Source organism: Pocillopora verrucosa, chromosome 12 (genome assembly GCF_036669915.1).
Source record: "Pocillopora verrucosa isolate sample1 chromosome 12, ASM3666991v2, whole genome shotgun sequence".
Lineage (NCBI taxonomy): Eukaryota > Metazoa > Cnidaria > Anthozoa > Scleractinia > Pocilloporidae > Pocillopora > Pocillopora verrucosa.
The window spans coordinates 3,966,627-3,994,149 of NC_089323.1; the positions used below are offsets into that span (position 1 = coordinate 3,966,627).

The following is a 27,523-nucleotide window of genomic DNA, read 5'->3' on the forward strand; positions in this document are numbered from 1 at the left end:
TTTTAGAATTACACGCATCTGGAATCAGAGAGACATTTGTTTCCGCAAAGCATAAATTATTCGGTGGACTTAGCAATTTCAAAAAATATCTCATTGATATCTCGTTGTTGAAAAACATTTACAAGCTGTTTTCTCTTCCTTTTCGCATCTGACAAGGACCTGGAGGAACTGCAACAGATGATAAATATGAAGCAACACACCGTCCATCCAATCTTCATCTTTATTAACTTTCCTAACTTCTACAATATCTGTCATTCGCTATTTACCTTTTCTCTTTCAAGGCTGAAACATATTATTCCCTTCTAAAAAAAGAGTCCATTTCGTTCAATTGTTATAAATCGTGTGCTTATAATCAAGAGAAGTTTCCTTCATAATAGTGCGTAGTTATTAAATGGTTCAATAGATCAATTTCAAAAACATGAAATAAGCAGAGGATAGCATTAGCATTGGACATGAAAACAAGCAGCGAGTTTCCAGAGGCTCTGTCATACAGTATATTTGGTTAAAGTGAAACAGATAGCACCTCTCGGCATCTGGGTGATATGAATTCTGCTTTCAATTTGTCTTTCTATCACAGTGTTCTGGGTATACAGAACAGGTGCAAAGTGTTACTTAACTAAACCATCACAACCTTAGAAAACCATTTCAATGTTCATTCATTATTCCATCCTCCTTAATTTCTCTCAGTCTCAATCGAACTGCAGCTGGTTGTGATCTTAAATTCTTCTCTTACGTTGTCTTCGTTTTTGAAATTTAAATTTAAAGTTACTCGATCGTGAATGCTGAGAAGCCAAAGTTGATCGATATATGGTTACATGCATGCCAATTAAATTGCAAAATATTGGAATATTCAAGAAATTCTTTTTTTTTTTTTTTTCTGAAATATGTAATTTTTTCGTTTTTGAGTCACTCAGAGAAAAATTGTTTTGGGCTTTCGAGTGATCAGTAAATAAGGACCATTTATTGCTGTCATAATTATTTAAAATGAAAGTCTAATTTGAAATTAAAATGAGAACTATTTGTCTAGAGGCCTCGCTTTTATTTGCAATCATGTAATAACGCGAGAAAATGTCCTATAATTAAATTCCGTATTTCTTTTTCTCCTGCAATATAATTTTGTATGTACCGACCACTCGTTTCGAATTTTCCTTTCAATATATCTAATATGTGTCAATTTTTCCTCAATTTTTCCTATTCTTCAAAGTTTCTTTCGGACAAACGATCTATCCTCAAAAGAAAGCCATCTATTCTTAGAAACTGCGACGGTCAATTTCCTGCGTTTTTAAGACTACATACATAAACAATAGAACCCTTATGCGTTAGTCTCCCCGTTGTAGTCTGTTAACGACGGCTGACCCTCCTCAGTTCCGTATTGGAAACCATATGATCCCCAAAATTTTCCTCAGATTCTACTTGATTCTCTTAGTTCTTAGAATAAATTTTAGAATTTCACGCATCTGGAATCGAAGAGAAATTTGTTCCCGCAAAGCATAGATGATCTCCAATTGGATGACAAAAACTTCCACCACAATCTTTGCATATTACACGGAAATATTTCTCAGATAAAAGACAAAACCCTTAAAAATATCTAATTAATGAAACCAACATACCGTTCATCCAATTTTCATCTTTATTCACTTTTCTAACTTCTACAATATCTCCCATTCACTATTTACCTTCTCTCTTTCAAAGCTGAAACATATTCCCATCAAAAACAGTTCATTTCGTTCAATTCTCATAAATCGTGCGCATATAATCAGGAGTAGTTTAGTCTACAGTAGTGCGTTGTTGTTCTATGGCTCATTAGATCAATTTTAAAAACATGGAATGAGCAGAAAACGGCCTTAGGATTTGGCAAGAAAACACGCAGTGAGTTCGACAATGGTTCCGGGGTTTTAAGTGATATTTATTAGCATAATTAGGCAAACACTAAAGCATCTAAAACACAGTAGATGCTGAAAAATCGTGTTTGTTTCATTCGATATTCTTTTCTTTTCCTTTCAAATTACGGCTGATTAACGACCCCTAGAAAATATATCCAAGTCCATGGAAAGCAAAGTGCTTGTTGGATTGTCTGCTTTACTGCTTGTCTCACTTCTCTGATTCTCCAGCAGTAAAGGAACGGGTTCAAAGTGGAGTTAAAATATACTAAAATGGATGCAATTACATCAATAACGACTAAACGAGAAGAATAGGTTTTGCTATGATTGATAACAACCAGTATTATAAATTTTGGTAGATAACAAACAGCCAATGCTAACTGCACCCACAGTGCACTGCTTACTACCTTCCTGTATCTTTCCATGTTCAGAGCAGTTTCTTGGCTCGGCTGTTGTTGAACATGATCTTGTACTTGAACCTGATGATGTCTAAGAGTGCGAAATATCTTTGTGTACGAGGCAATTGAGATCACTGAGCATAACGCTATACCTATAATACTATACCAACGGATAATTCGAGAGTGTGAAATGGAAATTGATCCAGCGCCGACGGGTAAGATCCAAAACGTAGCTGCAATGATGTAAGTGCGCTTTAAAGTTACTATTTGTCTGTATCTTATTCCCAACAACAGAGGGAGAAGTCTGTCCACGCTTATGGCCGTCAACGTAAACAAAGACACTCCACATAATGCATAGCTTGATATGTAGATTGCTTCCACTGCATGTCGACAAAGACTCCAGTGTTTGTGAACCACGGAAATCCAATAAGTAGCAGCGAGAGGCTGGGTAGAAAGACCAACCAACAGATCAGTTGTTGCCAGACAACGATACAAGAGTTTGGACGGTGGATGGAGGGAAGATTCCTTGTTGAGGGCAACAAGAATTAGAAAATTCCCAAGAAATGCTGTGATGGAGAGGAAAATGTTAACTACTGAGAAACAAATCGATTGTTGTTGTAACCCAACTAACAAGGAGGAGGAGCACAGCGATACTTCATATGTTTCCGTCTGTGTTCCACCCTCTGTTGAGTTTGTCGTTGCAATCATAGTGCAGCTCTTAGAACGGTTTTCCTCCTTTCACTACGGTTTTTCGGAACTGCTAGGAACACGAAATAATACTTCTTCACAGCAACCACCTAGCCAAGAAACAGTGAAATCTTATTTTTCTCTATATCATCCACGCTAAAAACCTCCTCAATGCATCCAACTTATATTAAATTGGTTGAACGAACTGGCAGTCGAGACAATTAGTTAACAATACATATAGACCTTTCTTGAAATTTGGAGGATGTGCCTTGCATCAATCAACCTCCCAACCCCATATGGTGTCCATCTGGTCGATAGATTTCATGCAAGAACGAATTTTAAATAAGAGCTGGTAAAAATTTTAAGGTTAAGGACAACCGTTAGTTCCACATTAAAAAAAAATAATAATAATAATAATAATAAAACAAAACAAAACAAAACATACAAACTTTTCCGTAGATGAATATATAAAAAATGCCCCGGAACGGTAAATCTAAATTGATTTTGAGGATATTTGACGATCCGCAAAATTACGTTCCCCGCTCAAAAATCGCGTGGAATAAAACACTGCGAAAGTTTGTTATTTTCAGCCAAATTACAAAAGGGAATCAATTGCAAGTACCCAGAGAACATTCTTTGTTTAAGGACTTACTCGGAGCATCTATCGACAAATCGCCCACCAGCTTTTTACTTCCTCTTTGTTAAACTATGGAGAAGATGGCAAACGGGAATAATAAAACTCAAATTATTTCCTTCCTTCATTCCTTTCTGTCTTGCCAGTAGAGCATCCCCCCTCCGGCTGATGTTTCAATGATGAAACTAGTAGTCATGTAGAGACGGACCTAATCTTTTTCGTACAAAGCATATACTTTCTCCATCCGCAAAAATAAAAACTCCCACGAAATGTTCACGCCACACGAAAAACAGTCTTGAAATAAATTCAGAAACAATCATCATTCCGACCACGTTTAACTGACAACTAAAATTAATCTAGGACCTTTGATATCAAGAAATTTGAGGAAAATGTTTGACGTTTCGTTTCGTTATTTGAAAATATCCCGCAATTATTTTCTCTTGCTGTCGCAACTGATCAGAATTTATAAAAAGAACCATCTTCCCTAATTTCTCTCAGTCTCATTCGAACGGTCGCTGGTTGTGATCTTAAATTATTCTCTTGCATTGTCTTCGTTTTTAATTTTCTTTATGTCATCAACTCTAAAATCTTCCTCAGTGCATCCTACTCGTTTTAAATTGGTTGAGGGAACTGTTAACCGAGACTATTTCATATTAATACACGTAAACCTTTCTTGGAATTTAGAGGGTATGCCTTGCATAAATCAACCCCCTAAAAGGTGTCCCTCGGGCTGATAAATTTTATTCAAGAATGCATTTTAAATAAGAGCTAATAAAACTCTCCAGGATGAAGACATCTGTTAGTTTGTTATTTTTTGATAAACCTCTCTGTAGATACAAAAATAGGAATTGGCCCGGAACGGTATACCTGAATTAATTTTCAGGATATTTGTCGATCCGCAAAACGACGTTCCCGCTGAAAAATCGCATTCAATAAAAAATTGCAAAAGTCTGTTATCTTTTGCCAAATTATAAGCTACGAAAGTGAATGAATTGCAAGTATCCAGAGTACATTCTTTGTCCTCAGACACACTGGAAAAATCTATCGACCAATCGCCTACCAGTTGTTTACCTCCTCTTTGTAAAACTATGGCGAAGACGGAAGAAGGAAAAAATAAAAAATGAAATTATCTATTTCCTTCCTTTCTGACCCTTCGGTAGTACATTCGCCCTCAGCCTAATGTTTCACTGATGAAACTGTCCGTCATGTAGAGACGTACTAAATATTTTTCCCACAAAGCATAAATTGTCTCCATCCGCAAATATAAATCTCTCACAAAATGTTCATGCCACAAGAAAAATAGTCTTGAATTAAATTGAAAACAGTTATAATTCCGAAAACATTTAACTGGCAACTGAAATTTAAATTAACGTTTCGTTTCGTTATTTGAAAACATCCCTCAGTTATTTTCTCTTCTTGTCGCATCTGATCAGAATTTATAAAAGGAACCATAACAGGTGAAAACTGCTACTTAATTAAACCATCACACTCTTAAACAGCCATTTCAATGCTTATTCAATATTCCATCCTCCATAATTTCTCTCAGTCTTATTCCAACGGCAGCTAATTGTGATCTTAAACTCTTTTCTTTGCTTCTTGAATTTAAAGTACTCGATAGTTATCGCATTTAACTGACAATTGGTTACATTGTCCTAGTTTTTATTAATTTAAATTTCCTCTGGCGAACGCTGAGAAGCCAAAATTGATCGATTTATAGTTACGGATTGACAAAATGGATCGAAGTCATCGTTGAGTCTTTAAAGCTTTTAATACTGGATGGTGGATATGCCTATTAAAATGTCAACATATTGAAAAATTCTAAAAATTATTACTTTTTTTTTAATATGCATTTTTCTGTTTTTGAGGCACTCAGAAAAATATCGATTTGGGCTTTCTTGTGATCGGCAAATAAAGACCATTCATTGTAGTCACGACTATTTGGAATGAAGTGATATGAATTCTGTCATTCAATTTTTCTTTTTGGCGACAGGGTTAGAATACTATATCACGGTACTGTGTATTTATTTCATACTTATTAGCATAAATAGGCAATGTTTGCTTCAAAGCGTAACAAAGCCTCTCAACCAATTTAACGGCAGGGCTTCGTAAACTAATTGCATCTGAAAAGTAGGCTCAGTGATCAGTGACACTTCCTTCAGTTCCTCACAGAGGATTATAACATCTTTCTTCGTGAGCATGCAGTGTCTTAGACTGACCTCTCTTCTTATGGGAGACTTTGGTAAGTTTTGAAGAAAGCAATTTAACAGTGGAGATACGAAGCATTCGTTCAACGGAAAAAGTACGCTCAGTACTATACATGTAATAACAGAAAATTAAAACATCTCTCTTCGTGAGCGCGGAGCGTTAGACTAATCTTCTTATGCGAGACTCTGCATTTTAACAGAAAAAGAAACAGGTTACGGCCCTTTGAAAAATATGTACCTTAGAACATTTCGCTAGTGTCCAAAGATTTATGTGAAAGGTATCTCGACCACGAAACGCTTCTATAGAAGTAGAATTCGAATCTAGCGCGATCTCTGAATCGTTCGTTCAATCTTCCTAAAAAAAAGTCAAGTTAAATAGCTAAAGTAGATCATAGCCACCGGAAAACCACGTAATGAAGCAACACGGATTTCCTTCAGCGAGGGACAGTCCACAACATACATAGACGTCTGATTTTAGTTTTATGATCATCAATTTCTCAAATTGAACGATACTTAATAACATTAGTTAATGAGGATAACTTAAACGGTATAAAGCCACAGAGATTAACAAGTCACCGTAGAACGTATTCTTTTTCACTGTGGTGGCTATTGAATCGCGCCATAAGCCGCTTTAGTGAACGGCTAACGCTCGAAACGAGACATAACTACATCTTGCAAACACAAAGCTCGGAAAACAGCTACTAGGCTTTGCCATCAGTAAAAGCCTTACCTCTCTACAGTTATTATATAACTAAAGCTGATAAAAACCGGGTGACTAGAAAAGATTTTCAATTGCACTTACCGAGATGTTGACGATGCGGCTGATGTTTTAAAAATGAAACAACAAAATGAATGAATCACTTTTCCCAAACTTCCGAACTTCCGCTGTCACAGTGTTTTGGGTATCCAGATCATTTGTGTTTTAGCTTATTCCCTTCCCTTCTCTGGGTTAATCGAAGTGAAAACGAAAATTTTTAATTACATCATTTTTATGTGCATGTATGCCGTTCTATAAAATGCTTATTGACCGAGTACGGTGGGGCCGGACGAGAAATTATTTGGCTCTCGATCATGAAGTAAGTAGCCTACGTGTAGCCGTACCCTCCCCCGCCAAGGTGAAACGGAGGCGAGGCAACGTCTACGCAAACCTGACGCCAATCGTGTTCCGTCACGTCACCCTTTTGCAGGAAAATATATAAAGATGTTTTATTGGTTAACCCCTTTTGTCGATTCTTTCCTCAATTCTGATTGGTTCGAATTGGTAATTAATTTTCATATTAACAAACAAGAAAGTGAACAAAATGTTTTCACGGTCAACTTTTCGGATAACAGCGATCTACGACGAGGTTTTAAGGAGAGTTTGCGTGACGTTTAGGATAGAAACATTTCAAGGAGAACAGTAGAAAGCAATAGATATGTTTTTCGATGTCTCCGTTTCGTTACCAACTGGCTATGAAAAATCTTTATTGTATCAAGTAGCGCTAGTGATCAGTCGCCTCTTCTCTCTTGAAGAAAGTGGTCACTATATTTATTGTGTCGCCCGTTAAAACTATCACAGAAGACCAAGTACATTATCTTAATGTACTTGGGCCAAGAGGATTGTCCGCCCTCAACTTTCGGTCTCTTTGCGAACGGTGCTGCGAAGCTAAATTAAAGCTAATTGTTTCTTGCAGCGATTCTTTCTACTGAGTAAAGAGTCGCTCTTTCTTCACGTTTGCAGCGTAACTATCTCTTGAAGAAATCTTTGAAATCCTTGAGATTCTGTGGCAAATGATCCAACTCTTTTCGACGGCCGTGGCACTATTTACAAATGCAAGCAGAAACTGCAAGGACGTTGAAATCTAGTTTCGTGAGCGCAATGTTTATCAAACATCGTCCTCTTCTAACTCTACACCAAAAAAAACGACTATAATCTTTTCCTACATCCTTAAAGCAAAGTATAAATTTGAACCCGGACGCTAAATTGCAAATTTACCTGAAAAATGGAAAATAATTACACTTCAAAGTTGTTGCTTATCTCGACAACCTTCACGCTATCACGTGTCCCTTCGCAAAAAAACATTATCAAGTAACATTATTTTGCATAAATTAGAGTGACGGAACACGATTAGTGTAAGGTTTGCGTAGACGTTCCCTCGCTTCCGTTTCCCCATCGGGGGTGAGTACGGCTACTCGTAGGCTATGAAGCAAGGACCTCGTTGCCCTCGGTCCATAGATCATGACCAAATTTTTTTCCGTCCGGCCTCACCACTCAATCATTAAGTACACAGTATTTCGGTTTCTTACATCACTCATTTATTACTCCTGATGTAATTAAACATGAAATATGAAAAATGTTATTCTTTTTTGAATAGGGAACTTCAGGTTTTAGTGTTTACCCCTTTGAAATATTTGATATTCACCAGAAGATCTATCACGATACAACCTAAGTAAGTTTCTCTCTTGCAACGATGAGCTATCTTTGCGTGACAATCGACTCATTGTCTTCGTGAACTTTTCCTTTTCTAGCGGGAGAGATTTGCATGATCGAAGCCAAAATTGTTAAAAATACTGAGTGACTGTATTTCGGTTTGGCACGTCACACTTTCATAACTAATGATGGATTTTGGCATCTAAAAATGAAACATCTAGTTGTTAACATGTTTGATATTTCTTTTTCTTTCTGAAAACTGCCAACGCCAATTTGCGCTCTTTAACATTTTTGTTTCCTCTTTTCCCCAGACAATTGCAAGAAACTTGCAACCAGAGAGCAGTAACACCGAGCAATAATTTGAATGATAACATTTCCTATGGCTGAGGTTCTTCCTTGTCTTCGAAAAATAGCAAAACATTGCAAGCTTGACAACCTTGCTTCCCATTTAATTTAGTATTGATGTCAACTTTATCTGAATTCTCGAAATTCGAGCAAATTTCATTTTCCAAGGCTAAACGATCAAAGCCAAAAAACTCGCATTTGAGAATTATGGGCTCACTGTAATAGTATGAGGTTTTCAATGGGGTTGTGGCTTTTACGGCTAAAGGTTAAAATGTTGGCCATGTTACGGCGACCGATTAACATAATTCTATGAGTTGTTACCAGATTATAATTTTCGAGGTTAAAATTTTATACGACTAACGGTTAAGTAGTTTGACAATTTTTATGCTTAATGGTCAAATTTTTTTGCGGTTTTATGGCTATAGGTTAACCCCATTGAGAACCTCATATAATGCTCTATCAAAATCAGTGTTCGTGAACCAAAGACATGTAACAAGTAGCGTGGAGAGGCTGGCTAACAAGACCAACAAAGAGAGTGGATGTTGCCAGACGACGATACAAGAGTTTGAGCGACGGATGAAACAAAAATTCCTTGTTTAAGGCAACGAGGAGGAAGGACTTCCCAAGAAATACTGTGATGGAGAGGAAAATGTTAACTGCTCAAAAAATGAATTGATTGTTGTCGTAACCCAGCAAAAAAGGAGAGAGAGCATTGGAATACTTCATATGTTTCCGTCTGTGTTCCACCCTCTGTGGAATTTGCCGTCGCAATCATTGTACAGCTCTTAAAGCGGTCTTCCTCCTTTCGTTACTGTTTTCAGGACCTGCTAGCAACAAGGAATAATTCTTCATCACAGCAACCACCGGCCCAAAAAACAATTAAATCTTCTTTTTTCTTGTATTTACTATGAACATCAAAAGTTTCCTCAATACATCCTACTCTTTTTAAATTCATTGAACGAACTGTCCGTCGAGACTATTACGTGACAATACATATACAACTTTCTTGAAATTCGGAGGGTGTAACTTGCATCAATAAACCCCATAAGGTGTTCCTCTAAATAAATCTCATTGAAGATCGCATTTTAAATAAGAGTTAAAATAATTTAAAGATACAGACCTCTGTCGGTTTAATATTTTAAAAAGTAAACCTCTGTAGATAAAGAAAAAAGGAGGCATTGGCCCAAAACGGCATACTTAGATTGATTTTCAGGATACTTGTCGATCCGCAAAACTACGTTCTCGTGGAAAAGTTGCCTTCAATGAAACATTCCAAAGGTCAATTGCAAGTATCCAGAGCGCATTCTTTGTTTTCTGACTTACTCGACACATCTATCAACTAATTGCCTATCAGCTCTGTACCTCTTCTGTGTAGAACTATAGAGATAATGGAAAAAGGAAATAATAAAAATTCAAAATATTTCCTTCCTTCCTTCCTTCATTCCTTCCTTCCTTCCTCTCTGTCCTTCCAGTAGAGCATCCGCCCTCAGGTTGATGTTTCACTGATGAAACTGTCAGTCATACAGAGAAGAACATGATTCTTTTTCCTACAGGCGCAAATTGTCTCAATCCGCAAAAATTAAACTCTCACAAATTGTTTATGTCACACGGAAACAATCTTGAAATAAATTGAAAATAGTCATAATTCCGAGCACATCTAACTGACAACTGAAAATCGATGGCCGCAGATGTCAAGAAATTTGAAAAAAAAATGTTTAACCTTTCGTTTCGTTGTTTGAAAACATCCCCCAATTATTTTCTCTTCTTTTCCCATCTGATCAAAATTTATAGAAGGAACCATAACAGGTGCAAAATGTTACTTAACTAAACCATCACAACCTTAGAAAACCATTTCAATATTTATTCATTATTCAATCCTCCTTAATTTCTCTCAGTTTCATTCGAACAGCAGCTGGTTGTGATCTTAAATCCTTCTCTTACATCCTCCTCGGTTTTTAAATTTAAGGTTACTCGATCGTGAAAGCTGAGAAGCCAAAACTGATCCATATATGGATCAATTTACATGCCAATTAAAATGTCAAAATATTGGATTAGTCAAGAAATTGTAACTATTATTATTATTATTATTATTATTATTATTATTTTAAATATGCATTTTTTAGTTTTTGCGTCACTCAGAAAAAAATTGTTTTGGTCTCTCAAGTGATCGGAAAATAGCGACCATTTATTGCAGTCAGAATTATCAAACATGAAAGTTTCATTCGAAATTTAAATGAGAAATATTTGACTTAAGGTCTCGCTTCTTTTAATATACATATAATGTAACATAATATACTACATATAATAACAAGAGAAAATATCCTATAATTAAATTCCGTATTTCTTTTCCTCCTGCAAAATAATATGGTGTGTACCGACCATTCGTTTCGAATTTTTCTTTTAATATAGTTAATATGTGTCAATTCTATCTATTTTTTTTCTTACCCTTCAAAGTTTCTTTCGGACAAACGATCTATCGTCAAAAGAAAGCCATCTATTGTTAGAAACTGCGACGATCAATTTCCCAACTAATATACAGTAGACTCCTTATTCTTTAGTCTCCCCGTTGTACTCTGTTAGCGACGACTGACCCTCTCCGTTCCGCATTGGAAACCATACGATCCCCCAAAATCTATCTTCCTCGGATTCTACTTGATTCTCTTAGTTCTTAGAATAAATTTTAGAATTTCACGCATCTGGAATCGGAGAAACATTTGTTCCCGCAAAGCATAAATGATCTCCAATTGCATGACAAAAACTTCCACCGCAATCTTTGCATATTACACAGAAATACTTCTTAGATAAAAATCACAACCGTTAAAATCTCTAAACAGATAAAATTATTCAAAAATATTTGGTGGACTAAGATTCCTAGCAGTTTTAAACATATCTCATTGATCTTACGTTGTTGAAAAACATCTACAAGTTATTTTCTCTTCCTTTTGCGTCTGACAAGGACGCGAAGGAACTACACTAAAGGTGAAGAATATAAAGCAATTAAACCAACACACCGTTCATCCAATTTTTATCTTTATTAACTTTCCTAACTTCAAAAACATCTCCCATTCACTATTTACCTTCTCTCTTTCAAAGCTGAAACATATTTCCATCTATAACAGTTCGTTTCGTTCAATTCTCATAAATCGTGCGCTTATAATCGGGAGTAGTTTAGTCTACAATAGTGCGTTGCTATTATATGGCTTATTAGATCAAATTTAAAAACATAGAATGAGCAGAAGATAGTTTTAGGATTTGGCGAGAAAACAAGCAGCTAGTTCGCAGAGGCCTTGCCAAACAGAAAGCGCCTTTCGGCATCTGGGTTATGTTAATTCTCTCTTTCAATTTTTCTTTTTTGCTGACGAGTGAGATTGTAGTTGAGAGGAACTTGTCACTGGCGCAGATTTTAAAAGGCATCCAAGACAAAAATACGGTGGTGCTCAAAAAATTTTTTAAATTTTTTTCAGCGATGAAATCGATCAAATTTAAAAACATAGAATGAGCAGAAGACAGGTTTAGGATTTAGCGAGAAAACAAGCAGCGAGTTCGCAGAGGCCTTGCCAAACAGAAAGCGCCTCTCGGCATCTGGGTTATGTTATTTCTCTCTTTCAATTTTTCTTTTTTGCTGACGGGTGAGATTGCCAAACAATGGTACTGTGTTTTTATCTGATATTTATTAGTATAATTAGGCAAATACCAAAGCATCTAAACCACAGCAGATGCTGTAAGTCGTGTTTGTTTCATTGGATGTTCTTTTCTCTTTCCCTTCAAATTACGCCTGATTAACGATTCCTAGAAAATATATCTAAGTTTATGGAAAGCAAAGTGCTCGTCGGATTGTCTGCTTTACTGCTTGTCTTACTTCTTTGACTTTCCAGCAGAAAAGAAACGGGTTCAAAGTGGATTTAAAATATGTTAAAATTGTTGTTATTGCATCGATAACGACTACATGTGAAGAATAAGTTTTTCTATAAGTGAGCACAAGCAACACTATAACTTTTGGTACATAACAAACGGCTCACTTCCTTCCTGTATCTTGCCATGTTTAGTGCAGTTGTTTGGCTCGACTGTTGTTGAACATGATCTTGTATTTGAGCCTGATGATGCCTGAGAGTGCGAAATATGTTTGTGTACGAAACGATTGAGATTACTGAGCATGAAAGTTGACTACAATACCATACCAAAAGCTTATTCGAGTATGCAAAAAGGAAAATGAGGCAGCGGCGACGGAAAAAATCCAAAAAGTAGCTGTAATTATACACGTGCGCTTTAAAGTTACTATTTGTCTGTATCTTATTCCTAACAACAGAGCGAGAAGTGTGTCCATGCTTAAGGCCGTCAATGTCAACAAAGACACCCCACATAATGCATAGCTTGACATCCAATAAGTAGCAGCGAGAGGCTGAGTAACAAGACCAACCAAAAGATCAGTTGTTGCCAGACAACGATACAAGAGTTTGGACGGTGGATGAAGGTAAGATTCCTTGTTAAGGGCAGCAAGGATTAGAAAATTCCCAAGAAATGCTGTGATGGAGAGGAAAATGTTAACTGCTGAGAAAGAAATGAATTGTTGTTGAATCCCAACTACCCAGGTAGGGGAACATGGCAATAATTCATGTGCTTCCGTCTGTGTTCCACCCTCTGTTAAGTTTGTCGTTGCAATCATGGTGCAGCTCTTAAAACGGTTTTCCTCCTTTCGCTATGGATTTTTGGAACTGCTGGCAACACGGACGAATACTTCTTCGCAGCAACCACCTAGCCATGAAATAATAAAATTCTATAATTCTTTATATTATCAGCTCTAAAAACTTCTTCAATGCATCCTACTCGTCCTAAATTGGTTGAACGAACTGTCCGTCGAGGCAATTGGATATTTATACACATACATCTATCTTGGAATTTCAGGGTATGATTTGCATCAATAAACCCCTTAAAAGGTGTCCCACTGGCTGATAAATTTCATTCATGAACGCACTTTAAATAAGAGCTGAAAAAAAATTTCAAGGATCTGTTAATATATGTTGTTTTTGAAAAAACCTCTTTATAGCTGAAAAAAAAGAAAAGAAAAATAGGAATGGCCCCAAACAGTATACGTAAATTGATTTTGAGGATATTTGTCGATCTGCAAAATGACATTACCACTGAAAAATCGCTTTCAATAAAATATTGCGAAAGTCTGTTATCTTCAGTTCAATGAGAAACTACAAAAGTGAAACAATTGCGAGTATCCAGAGCGCATTCTTTGTTTTGGATGAATCGCAAAGTCTAAAAACATGGTCGTTTATTTGCCTCTGTTGATTGACAAGTCGTAAATCAAATTGACTGATACTCACGGCAGACATTAACTATGATGTAAAAAATTGTGTGCAAACCCTAAGAGTAACTGGTTAAATACCATCACAGTGAGAGCTTCATACATTTTACCTATTTTTCTATTTTTAATTTTATCGATTTCCTTGGTGAAAACCCAGAGAAACCGGGGGGTGGTCTTTCTCCCCCAGGAAAAAAACCAAAACAGAAACCAGTTTGTCTTTAGAGTTTTGGGGTAGACCCTTTAAACTGGCAAAGTTTCATTGAAATCGGTGAGGTGGCATGTAGCACGACTCCCTGGTGCTCTCGTGGACACGCTCTTAAAATTAATCTATGGCCGTAGATGTCACGAAATTAAAAAAAAAAAAATCTTTAACGTTTCGTTTCCCTTTTTGAAGACATCTCTCAGTTGTTTTCTCTTCTTCTTGCATCTGAGCAGAATTTATGAAAGGAACCATGACAAATGCACAATATTTCTTAACTTAACTAACACGCCATTAGAAAGCCGTTTCAATGTTTTTCATTACTTCATCCTCCCTAATTTCTCTCAGTTTCATTCGAACGGCAGCCGGTTATGATCCTTAATTCTTCACCTACATTGTAATCTCGTTTAAAAATTAAAGTTACTCGGCTTAAGCTTTACTAAAGGTGTCGCTCCTTTTGCAAACATGTAATAACACGAGAAAATGTCCTACATATTCCGTATTTCTCTTATTTTTGCGTGCAATGACTATCGACAATCCGTTTCGAATTAGCTTTTTAGATTATAACATAGCTAGTGAATTTGTCTAATCAAATTCAGTTGCGTAAGCGTGCTTTACATTCCTATTGTGCACGCTCATTACGTCAGCAAAGAAATCTCTCTCTCGAAAAAAAATTTTCTCCGCGATTTTTTACTTTGGGGTTTTACTATTAAAAAACTGGTTAAGACTTCGGCGGCAATTTAAGTTAAGCATGGAAAGTTGTGAGCCAGCTGATGAGGAAGAACTGTATTATACACACCTCTGACTGATATTTATTCTGCCTTTCAATTTGTCTTTTTGCCAACGCGGTTAGAATTCTATATAATGGTACTGTGTTTTGATTTGATATCTGTTAGCTTAAATAGGCAAACACCAAAGATGCTGAAAAGTCATGTTTGTACGATTCTATCTTCTTTTTTCTTTCCCTTCAAATTACGCCTGATCTATACAGGTCTGATAACTCCAAGAAAATATATCTAAGTCGATGGAAAGCAAAGTGCTTGTTGGATTGTCTGCTTTACTGCTTGTCTCACTTCTCTGATTCTCCAGCAGTAAAGGAACGGGTTCAAAGTGGAGTTAAAATATACTAAAATGGATGTAATTATTTCAATAACGACTAAACGAGAAGAATAAGTTTTTCTATCATTGATAACAACCAGTATTATAAATTTTGGTAGATAACAAACAGCCAATGCTAACTGCACCCACAGTGCACTGCTTACTGCCTTCCTGTATCTTTCCATGTTCAGAGCAGTTGTTTGGCTCGGCTGTTGTTGAACATGATCTTGTACTTGAGCCTGATGATGTCTTAGAGTGCGAAATATCTTTGTGTACGAGGCAATTGAGATCACTGAGCATAACGCTATAACTATAATACTATACCAACGGATTATTCGAGAGTGTGAAATGGAAATTGATCCAGCGGCGACGGATAAGATCCAAAACGTAGCTGTAATGATGTATGTGCGCTTTAAAGTTGCTATTTGTCTGTATCTTATTCCCAACAACAGAGCGAGAAGTCTGTCCACGCTTTTGGCCGTCAACGTAAGACACTCCACATAATGCATAGGTTGATATGAAGGCTGCGTCCCTTGCGTGTCGACAAAGACTCCAGTGTTTGTGAACCACGGACATCTAGAAAGTAGCAGCGAGAGGCTGGCTAATAAGACCAACCAATAGATCAGTTGTTGCCAGACAACGGTACAAGAGTTTGGACGGTGGACGAAGGGAAGATTCCTTGTTGAAGGCAACAAGGATTAGAAAATTCCCAAGAAATGCTGTGATGGAGAGGAAAATAGTAACTACTGAGAAACAAATCGATTGTTGTGGTAACCCAACTAACAAGAAGGAGGAGCATCGCGATACTTCATAGGTTTCCGTCTGTGTTCCACCCTCTGTTGAGTTTGTCGTTGCAATCATGGTGCAGCTCTTAGAACGGTTTTCTTCCTTTCGCTACGGTTCTTTGGAACTGCTGGCAACACGGGATAATACTTCTTCACAGCAACCACCTAGCCAAGAAACAGTGAAATCTTATTTTTCTCTATATCATCCACGCTAAAAACCTCCTCAATGCATCCAACTTATATTAAATTGGTTGAACGAACTGGCAGTCCAGACAATTAATTAACAATACATATAGACCTTTCTTGAAGTTTGGAGGATGTGCCTTGCATCAATCAACCTCCCAACCCCATATGGTGTCCATCTGGTCGATAGATTTCATGCAAGAACGCATTTTAAATAAGAGCTGGTAAAAATTTTAAGGTTAAGGACAACCGTTAGTTCCACATTAAAAAAAAAAAATTAAAAAAAAAAAAATAATAATAATAATAAAACAAAACAAAACATACAAACTTTTCCGTAGATGAATATATAAAAAATGCCCCGGAACGGTAAATCTAAATTGATTTCGAGGATATTTGCCGATCCGCAAAATTACGTTCCCCGCTCAAAAATCGCGTTGAATAAAACACTGCGAAAGTTTGTTATTTTCAGCCAAATTAGAAACTACAAAAGGGAATCAATTGCAAGTATCCACAGCACATTCTTTGTTTTAGGACTTACTCGGAGCATCTATCGACAAATCGCCCACCGGCTTTTTACTTCCTCTTTGTTAAACTATAGAGAAGATGGCAAACGGGAATAATAAAACTCAAATTATTTCCTTCCTTCATTCCTTTCTGTCCTGCCAGTAGAGCATCCCCCCTCCGGCTGATGTTTCACTGATGAAACTAGTAGTCATGTAGAGACGGACCTAATCTTTTTCGTACAAAGCATAGACTTTCTCCATCCGCAAAAATAAAAACTCCCACGAAATGTTCACGCCACACGAAAAACAGTCTTGAAATAAATTCAGAAACAATCATCATTCCGACCACGTTTAACTGACAACTAAAATTAATCTAGGACCTTTGATATCAAGAAATTTGAGGAAAATGTTTGACGTTTCGTTTCGTTATTTGAAAATATCCCGCAATTATTTTCTCTTGCTGTCGCAACTGATCAGAATTTATAAAAAGAACCATCTTCCCTAATTTCTCTCAGTCTCATTCGAACGGTCGCTGGTTGTGATCTTAAATTATTCTCTTGCATTGTCTTCGTTTTTAATTTTCTTTATGTCATCAACTCTAAAATCTTCCTCAGTGCATCCTACTCGTTTTAAATTGGTTGAGGGAACCCTCTAACGGAATTAAACCCCCTAAAAGGTGTCTCTCGGGCTGATAAATTTTATTCAAGAATGCATTTTAAATAAGAGCTTATAAAACTTTAAAGGATGAAGACATCTGTTAGTTTGTTATTTTTTGATAAACCTCTCTGTAGATACTAAAATAGGAATTGGCCCGGAACGGTATACCTGAATTAATTTTCAGGATATTTGTCGATCCGCAAACGACGTTCCCGCTGAAAAATCGCATTCAATAAAAAATTGCGAAAGTCTGTTATCTTTTGCCAAATTATAAGCTACGAAAGTGAATGAATTGCAAGTATCTAGGGTACATTCTTTGTCCTCGGACACACTCGAAAAATCTATCGACCAATCGCCTACCAGTTGTTTACCTACTCTTTATAAAACTATGGCGAAGACGGAAGAAGGAAAAAATAAAAAATGAAATTATCTATTTCCTACCTTTCTGACCCTTCGGTAGTACATTCGCCCTCAGCCTGATGTTTCAATGACGAAACTGTCCGTCACGTAGAGACGTACTAAATATTTTTCCCACAAAGCACAAATTGTCTCCATCCGCAAATATAAATCTCTCACAAAATGTTCATGCCACACAAATTGAAAACAGTTATAATTCCGAAAACATTTAACTGACAACTGAAAAGTTAATCTATGGCCGTAGATATCAAGAAATTTGAATTTCAAATTAACGTTTCGTTTCGTTATTTGAAAACATCCCTTAGTTATTTTCTCTTCTTGTCGCATCTAATAAGAATTTATAAAAGGAACCATAACAGGTGAAAACTGCTACTTAATTAAACCATCAAACTCTTAAATAGCCATTTCAATGTTTATTCAATATTCCATCCTCCATAATTTCTCTCAGTCTTATTCCAACGGCAGCTAATTGTGATCTTAAACTCTTTTCTTTGCTTCTTGAATTTAAAGTACTCGATAGTTATCGCATTTAACTGACAATTGAAAATTAATCTATGGACGTAGATGTCAAGAAATTTTTAAAAATAAAGTTTTGTTTTGTTATTTAAAAACATCCTTAATCATTTCCTCCACTTGTCGCATTTGATCAGAATTTACAAAGGAACCATGAAAGGTGCAAAACTAAACTAACTGACCACCCCCCCCCCTTCCCCTTCTTAGTTCCGCATTGGAAGCCATATGATTCTCCAAAATCTTCCTCAGATTCTCTTAGTTCTTAAAATAAATTTTAGAATTTTACGCATCTGGAATCGGAAAGACATATGTTTCTGCAAAGCATTAATGATTCCCAATTGCACAAGAAAAACTCCCACCGTAATCTTTGCATATTACACGGAAATACCTCTGAGATAAAAGTCACAACCGTTAAAATCTCCGAACACATCAATTTATTCAAACTTATTTGGTGGACTTAGATTCCTAGTAATTTCAGACAATATCTCATTGATATCTCGTTATTGAAAAACATCTACAAGCTTGTTTCTCTTCCTTTCGCTTCTGACAAGAACCTGAAGGAATTGCAACAGGTAATAAATGTAAAGTAACTAAACCAACAAACCGTCGATTTAAATTCCCATCTTTATAAACTTTCCTAACTTCTACAATATCTCGCATTCGCTATGTACCCTTTCTCTCTCAAGGCTGAGACATATTCTCATCTAAAAGAATTAATTTCGTTCAATTCTTATAAATCGTGCGCTTATAATCAGGAGCAGTTCATTCCACAATAGCGCATATTATTATATGGTTTACTACATCAATTTAAAACACGAAATAATCAGGAGATAGCATTAGCATTTGATATGAAAAAAAGAAGCGAGTTCACAGAGGCCCTGCCATATAGTATGTCGGAGGAAAGTCAAACAGATAGCACCTCTCGGCATCTGGGTTATGTTAGTTCTGCCCTTTTCAATTTATCTTTAAGCCGACGGGGTTAGATTTCTGAACAATGGTACGGCGTTTTTATTTAATATTTATCAGCATAAATAGGCAAACGTTAAGGCATCTAGAACACAGCAGATGCTGAAAAATTATGTTTGTTTCATTCTATCTTTTTTTCTCTGTCCCCTCAAACTACGCCTGATTAATACAAGTTTGACAATCCCGTGAAATTATATCTAACTCCGTGGAAAGCAAAATGCTCGTCGGATTGTCTGCTTTACTGCTTTTCTCACTTCTCTGACTCTCCAGCAGTAAAGAAACGGGTTCAAAGTGGAGTTGGAATATAATATAATACATGTAATTCCATCGATGACGACTACATGTGAAGAATATGTTTTTCTATAATTGTTCATAAACAGCGTTATAAATTTTGGTACATAACAAACAGCTAATGCTAACTGCACCCACAGTGCACTGTTTGCTGCCTTCCTGTATCTTGCCATGTTCAGAGCAGTTGTTTGGCTCGGCTGAACATGATCTTGTACTTGAGCCTGATGATTTCTAAGAGTGCGAAAAATCTTTGTGTACGAGGCGATTGAGATCACCGAGCATGACGGTATAAAAATAATAGTATACCAAATAACTATTCGATTATGTGAAATGTAAAATGATCCAGCGGCTACGGATAAAATCCAAAAAGTAGCTGTAATGATACATGTGCGCTTTAAAGTTACTGTTTGTCTGTATCTTATTCCCGACAACAGAGCGAGAAGTCTATCCACGCTTATGGCCGTCAACGTCCACAAAGACACCCCACAAAACGCGTGGCTTGATATGAAGGCTGCGTCGTTTGCGTATCGACAAAGACTCCATTCTTCGTAAACCAAGGACATCCAATAAGTTGCAGCGAGAGGCTGGCTTATAAGACCAACCAACAGATCAGCTGTTGCCAAACAACGATACAAGAGTTTGGATGGTGGATGAAGGGAAGTTACCTTGCTAAGGGCAACAAGGATGAAGGAATTCCCAAGAAATGCTGTGATGGAGAGGAAAATGTTAACTGCTGAGAAAGCAATCGATTGTTTTTGTTGTAACCCAGCCATCAAGGAGGGAGAGCATAGCAATACTTGATATGCTTCAGTCTGTGTTCCACCCTCTGTTGAGTTTGTCGTCGAAATCATAGTGCAGCTCTTAGAACGGTTTTCCTCCTTTGGGTACGGTTTTTGGAATTACTGAGAAAACGGCATAATACTTCTTCACAGCAACCACCTGGACATGAAACAGTTAAATCTTATTTTCTTTATATCATCCACGCTGAAAACTTCCTCAATACATCCTACTTGTTTTAAATTGGTTGAACGAACGGTCAGTCCAGACAATTAGATAACAATACGTATACACCTTTCTTGAAATTTAGAGGGTGTGCCTGACATCAATTAAACCCCCAAACCCGTTTGGTGTCAATCTGGTCGATAAATTTTACTCAAAAACGCATTTTAAATAAGAGCTGATAAAAATTTTAAGGTTAAAGACAACCGTTAGTTTAATATTAAAAGAAAAAACCTCTCTGTAGATAAACAAATAGAAATTGCTCCGGAACGGTATACCTACATTGATTTTGAGGATAATTGTCGATCTGCAAAATTACATTCCCGCTGAAAAATCGGGTTCAATAAAATATTGCGAAAGTCTGTTATCTTCAGCCAAATGATAATCTACAGAAGTGAATCAATTGCAAGTATCCAGAGCACATTCTTTGTTTTCCGACTTAATCGGAACACCCATCGACTAATCGCCTACCTGCTTTTTACATTCTATACAGAAGTTGGAATATTGAAAAGCAAAAAGAAAAAAAAGAGATAATAAAAAATGTAAATAATTAATCTCCTTCCCTCCTTCCTTTCTGTCCTTTCAGTTGAATATCCACCCTCAGGCTGATGAAACTGTCAGTCATATAGAGACTGAGATGATTTTTTTCCCTGCATAGCACGAATTGTCTCCATCCGCAAAAATAAAACTCCAGCAAAATGTTCATGCCACGCGAAAAACATTCTTAAAATAAATTAAAAACAGTTATTATTCTGAACACAATTAACTGACAGCTTAAAATTAATGTTTGGCCGTAGATATCAAGAAATTTGAAAAAAAAAATGTTTGACGTTTCGTTTCGTTATTTGAAAATATCCCGCAGTTATTTTCTCTTCTTGTCGCATCTGATCAGAATTTATAACAGGAACCATGACAGGTGCAAAATGTTACTTGACTAAACTATCACACCCTTGGAAGGCCATCTCAATATTTCTTCATTATTCCATCCTCTTTAATTTCTCTGTCTCATTCGAACGGCAGCTGGTTGTGATCTTAAATTCTTTTCTTACATTGTCTTCGTTTGTTTAAATCTAAAGTTTCTCAAGCAAACGCTGAAAAGCCAAAATTGATCGATATATGGTTATGAATTTCCAAAATGCATCGGAAGTTTGATTCATACATTGAAGTAAAATACTGGATGGAATACATGCCTATTAAATTGTTAAAATATTGGAATATTCAAGAAATTATTACTTTCTTATTACTTTGGGCTTTTTAGTGATCGGCAAATAAGGACCTTTCATTGCAGTCACAATTATTTATAAAGAAATTTTAATTGCAAGTTTGAACTAAAATCATTTAACTAAAGGTCTCGCTTCTTTTGCAAACATATAATAACACGATAAAATATCCATATTAAACTTACGTTTTTTTTTTCTTCTGCGATATAACGTGGTGTGTACCGCCCACTCGTTTCGAATTTTCCTTTTAATATGTTTAACATGTGTCGCTTTTATCTTATTTTTTCTTGCCCTTCAAAGTTTCTTTCGGACAAACGATGTATCCTCGAAGGAAACCTATCTTAGAAACCGCAACGGTCAATTTCCGGCGTTTTTAAGACTACATAAACAATAGAACCTCTATTTTCAGTCACCCCGTTGTATTCTGTCAGCGACGGCTGACCACCCCCCCCCATCTCCCTCCCCCCCCCCCTCTTAGTTCCGCATTGGAACTCATATGATTCTCCAAAATGGCTGGGATATATTCCCATCTAAAAGAGTTAATTTCGTTCAATTCTTATAAATCGTGCACTTATAATCAGGAGCAGTTCAGTGCACAATCGCGCGTAGTTATTACGTGGTTCACTACATCAATTTTAAAACATGAAATAATCAGAAGATAGCCTTAGTATTTGACATGAAAAAGAGCAGCAAGGTTACGAATTGCCAAAATGGATCGAAAATTTTAATTCATGACAGCCTTTAATACTGGAAAGCGAATATGCCTAATAAAATGTCAAAATATCGTAATGTTTAATAAATTATTAAGAGAGGATTTCAGCATTCATCGAACAAATTTGAAATATTTTGACAAGTCTCCCAAGATTCGTTTTCTCTCCTACTTTCATATTTTCTAGCCCAATGTGTTCTAATAATTGTGGTGTAGATTTTTGGGAAAATATATTTTAGTTTTCGAGAAATGACTTTTTTCGTTCGACCGCTCAAATATGCAAATTTTCACCGTGAATATTACACGAGTTGTGTGACCTCTAAACGAATGTACTAGACCTTCGGTATTTCTGTGAACAGAAAATTTTGTTTTATCATCTAAACGTAATCCCCTGTCGTTATTGAAGCTGGCAAAGAAATATTTATTTTTTGGTGAATATTTTTGACCGACATACTTTTCCTATGGCGAAAAGTAGCATCAAAACAAAGACAGTTTTAACAATGACCGATATGACACAATCTACTGAGCTTCAAGCTTTTAAAAGACCAAAGGATGGTTAAAAGGTTACTGTAAAAATTTCTTTGTGTATTTGTGTTGTTCTATCTTGAGATGAACTCAAAGTCTGGCAAAATTTACTTGATAGCGACCATGAAATGTACATGGTGTGCCTACTTGTCGCCACCGTCAATTGGAATAAATCACTACAATTAACAAAAAAGTCTAACATAACACTCTTACCTTGTTTATTTATGATTTTATAAGCCGTTTCGATTATTATATTACGCCTGGGTATTACTTTTTGACAGGAGCTCAGGTTTTGCGTTGTGTTTTCCCCTCCCTCATTTATATCATAAGCTAGTAGTACGCGCAATAATTGATACCGATACAAGTGAAATTTACCATTTATAAAGATTTTTGTTTACGTTGAATTGAAAATGTTAAAATATGTGCTTTCTTCACTAATCGTTGTTTCAGCGGCAGCGAAGCAGTTAAAAGTGGGTTGTTGCTTCAACGCTGCTGAAATTTTTTGCGTGATGCTCTGAGAATAAAAACTTTTAGGGGCCTTTTACATGATATCCGAATGAATTTTGTACAAGAACGAGTTCATACCGGTTGCCACATAATAACCAGCGTAAAATTTATCCGAAATGAGTCATTTCTGAGTGAGTTTATTGGGGTTTTCATTGTAGAACGAAACACTCATTCTGGACGACCTTTTCTACCTGTACAATGTAAACGCGGCACGGCTCTTATATTTGTATGAATCCTCTGTAGGAGCGAGGGAAGCATTTAGAAAGACAGAAAATGATATAAACACTTGTTTCTACAGGCTAATTGTTGCCACTCCCACACGGATAAGACTTAGGCACCTTTTATAACTTTACAGCGGTCGTTTTTGAAATTCCAGGCGTGCATCCCCGCCCTCTTATGTAAAGGGTCCCCAGGGGGTGTTAATACGTGCAGCACACTTGACATTTAGCAAGGACAAATTCTGATGTGATTTTGGCGAAGAGAAACATGTTTTTTCAGCGTCTAGTTGCTAGTGCGGAAGGGCCCTTTACCACCGTGTGCATAATTACGCGTTCCCCCAGACAGCGGAAAGCCAACAAAGTGTTCAGACATTAGTTCAGAAAATTCCGCCTCTGTCTGAATTTTTGGTAGCCTATTGACCGTGTAATTTCTCCTCAAGGTGGTAAGTGGCCTACTTACCGAAGCCATATTGTACGAATTTTCCAGACATCTTGAGTACAATCTTTGATACACGCTTGCCAATTCCCCTATCAGCTTTTGGAATCGAATTACCCTACCTTTACCATGGCCGGACATTTCTTTTGACACGCTACATCTGCTATTTGAACCACGATTCCACCCAACACCGAGATTTGATCTGTGAGTGGGGCAATTTGTAAAATCATCGATATATAATGATAACAACCAGAGAGATTCATTATGAGCAAACACGTTCCGTCGATTATTGGACTTCATGTCTCCTTACATCGTAGATTAAACTCGTCGAATACGCACGCCAATATGCCCCTCTCCCCTCTCCCTTCAATAGCATTATATATGGCGTCTCGGAGATGCCGGCACGCGGCAAAACAAGATCCACTTCATTTTCTGGATCTGAAAACTTGCAACTCCGCAAGTGACTTGAAATGTCTTTTAACAATCACGCAAGGGAACGACTTGGTCTTCTCGATAACTAAATCCACAAGTTCCACCAGCGAACGATTTAACTAAATAGCAAATCTCCATGTTAGCATGTAAGATGAGACGCTTATAAAACAGATCAGTTAGCTAAATCAGTATGTAGCTTGTCAATCAAATTGACTACTGTAACCATACTTGGACTTCAGCCGGTAAAGGAATCATCGATGGATCTGGACATTTTAGTTTTCTGAATGCAGTAATTTCTGAAAGGTTTTTCTAGATGTCATGCCGAGAGGGAAAAAACCCATCTCTTGGTATTTCGGAGGTTGACTCATCTTTGAATTTCTATGTCACGCTTGTCACGCAACTGATATAGTAAGTTAGAGAAGATATATAAACTGGAACTCAAATCTGGCTAGAATGTGATAGAGCATAATTAACGTGATCATCGAAACAGCTAATAAAATCATAAATAAACAAGGTAAGAGTGTTACGTTATACTTTTTTATTAATTGTAGTGATTTATTCCAATTGACGGTGGCGACAAGTAGGCGCACCATGTGCATTTGATAGTCGCTATCAAGTAAATTTTACCGGACTTTGAGTTCGTTTCAAGATAGAGCAACAAAAATACACAAAGAAATTTTTACAGTAACTTTATAACCATCCTTTGGTCTTTTAAAAGCTTGAAGCTCAGTAGATTGTGTCATATCGGCCATTGTTAAAACTGTCTTTGTTTTGATGCTACTTTTCGACATGGGAAAAGTATGTCGGACAAAAATATTCACCAAAAAATAAATATTTCTTTGCCAGCTTCAATAACGACAGGGGATTAAGTTTAGATGATAAAACAAAGGATTATGTTGATAAAATCACGTCTTTGTCCGCAGTTCAAATATATGACTATCATATGTTCTTAACTGCAGTTCAAATATATGACTTTCATATATTCTTAACCGTTTAAACGGCGTACCGTTGCGTGAAATGGCTCAGGGTAATGTCGAGTAGCACAGCGTAAGCACAAACGGTATAGCATTGCGTCAATTTGCTGAGCGTAATTTAGAATGGTATAGCGTACACAGAAGTGGTGTAGCGTTGCGTGAAATGGCTCAGCGAAATGTCGAATGGTACAGCGTACACACAAACAGTGTAGCCTTGCGTGACATGGGTCACGCAACGCTACACCATTTGTGTGTACGCTGTACCGATCGACATTACGCTGAGTCGTTTCACGCAACGCTACACTATTTGTGTGTACGCTGTACCGATCGACATTACGCTGAGCCATTTCACGCAACGCTACACCATTTGTGTGTACGCTGTACCGATCGACATTACGCTGAGCCATTTCAAGCAACGCTACACCGTTTGTGTGTACGCTGTACCAATCAACATTACGCTGAGCTATTTCACGCAACGCTACACCGTTTGTGCGTAAACTGTGCTACTCAGCATTACCCTGAGCCATTTCACGCAACGCTACACCGTGTGTGTACTATACTGCAAATTGGTACTAAGCTATTCATAATTAAGCTAGCCCATTTCACAATTTCATGTTCCAACTCGACATGGGCAACTAGACTGTTTATCATTTGGCTAAATTATTCATGTTTAGGGTATATCTCTTTGATGTCTTGTTATTGAAAAACATCTACAGGCTATTTTCTCTTCCTTTCGCTTCTGACAAGGACCTGAAGGAAAGGCAATAGGTGATAAATATGAAGCAACACACCGTCCATCCAATTTTCATCTTTACTAACTTTCCTAACTTCTACAATATCTGCCATTCGCTATTTACTTTTTCTCTTTCAAGGCTGAAACATATTCCCTTCTAAAAAAACGAGTTCATTCCGTTCAATTCTCCTAGATCGTGTGCTTTTAATCAAGAGAAGTTTAGTTCACAATAGTGCGTAGTTATTACATGGTTCACTAGATCAATTTTAAAAAAATGGAATAAGCAGAAGACAGCGTTAGCAATTGACATGAAAACAAGCAGGGAGTTTCCAAAGGCCCTGCCATACAGTATATCTGGGGAAAGTCAAACAGATAGCACCTCTCGATATCTGGGTGATATAATTCTGCTTTTCAATTTGTCTTTTTCCCGACGGGGTTAGAAAACGAAACAATGGTACTCTGTTTTTATTTGGTATTTATTAGCTTAAATAGGTAAGCACCAAAGATGCGGAAAAATCGGATTTGTTTCATTCTGTCTTCTTTTCTCTTTCCCTTCAAATTACGCCTGATTAATACAAGTCTGACGACTCCGGCTGTTGTTGAACATAATCTTGTACTTGAGCCTGATGATGTCTAATAGTGCGAAATATCTTTATGTACGAAGCGATTGAGATCATTGAGCATGTCAATATACCTATGATAGCATACCAAATGGCTATTAGAGAATTCGAATAATGATCCAATGTAACAGCGGCGACGGATAAAATCCAAAAAGCAGCTGTAATGACGCATGTGCGCTTTGAAGTTACTATTTGTCTGTATCTTATTCCCAACAACAGAGCGAGAAGTCGGTCCACGGTTATGGCCGTCAACGTCAACAAAGACACTGAACATAATGCATAGCCTGACATGAAGACTGCGTCCCCAGCGTATGAACAAAGACTCCAGTGTTCGTGAAACAAGGACATCCAATATGTGGCATAGAGAGGCTGGGCAACAAGACCAACCAGCAGATCAGTTGTTGCCAGACAACAATACAAGAGTTTGGATGGTGGATGAAGGTAATTTTCCTAGTTAAGGGCAACAAGGATTAGAAAATTTCCAAGAAATGCTGTGATGGAGAAGAAAATGTTTATTGCTGAGAAATAAATCGATTGTTGTTGTAACCCAACTAACGAGGAAGGGGAACATGGCAATACTTCATATGCTTCCATCTTTGTTCCACTCTCTATAGAATTTGTCGTTGCAATCATTGTGCAGTTCTTAAAACGGTTTTCTTCTTTTCGCTA

The 27,523-nt window shown here is 36.9% G+C and overlaps 2 protein-coding genes and 1 pseudogene across 2 annotated transcripts; all 3 read right to left on the minus strand.

Moving 5' to 3' along the window:
* Window positions 1-2,005: 2,005 nt before the first annotated feature.
* Window positions 2,006-2,986, minus strand: LOC136277405 (melanocyte-stimulating hormone receptor-like). The gene has a single exon (XM_066159434.1). It carries the CDS (start codon window positions 2,984-2,986, stop codon window positions 2,006-2,008), a length of 981 nt encoding a protein of 326 aa, XP_066015531.1.
* A 12,098-nt stretch (window positions 2,987-15,084) lies between these two features.
* Window positions 15,085-27,487, minus strand: LOC136277406 (histamine H2 receptor-like; annotated as a pseudogene).
* On the minus strand, window positions 19,388-20,332 carry LOC136277328 (trace amine-associated receptor 9-like). The gene has a single exon (XM_066159344.1). The coding sequence runs from the start codon at window positions 20,330-20,332 to the stop codon at window positions 19,388-19,390; it is 945 nt and encodes a 314-aa protein (XP_066015441.1).
* Window positions 27,488-27,523: the final 36 nt, after the last annotated feature.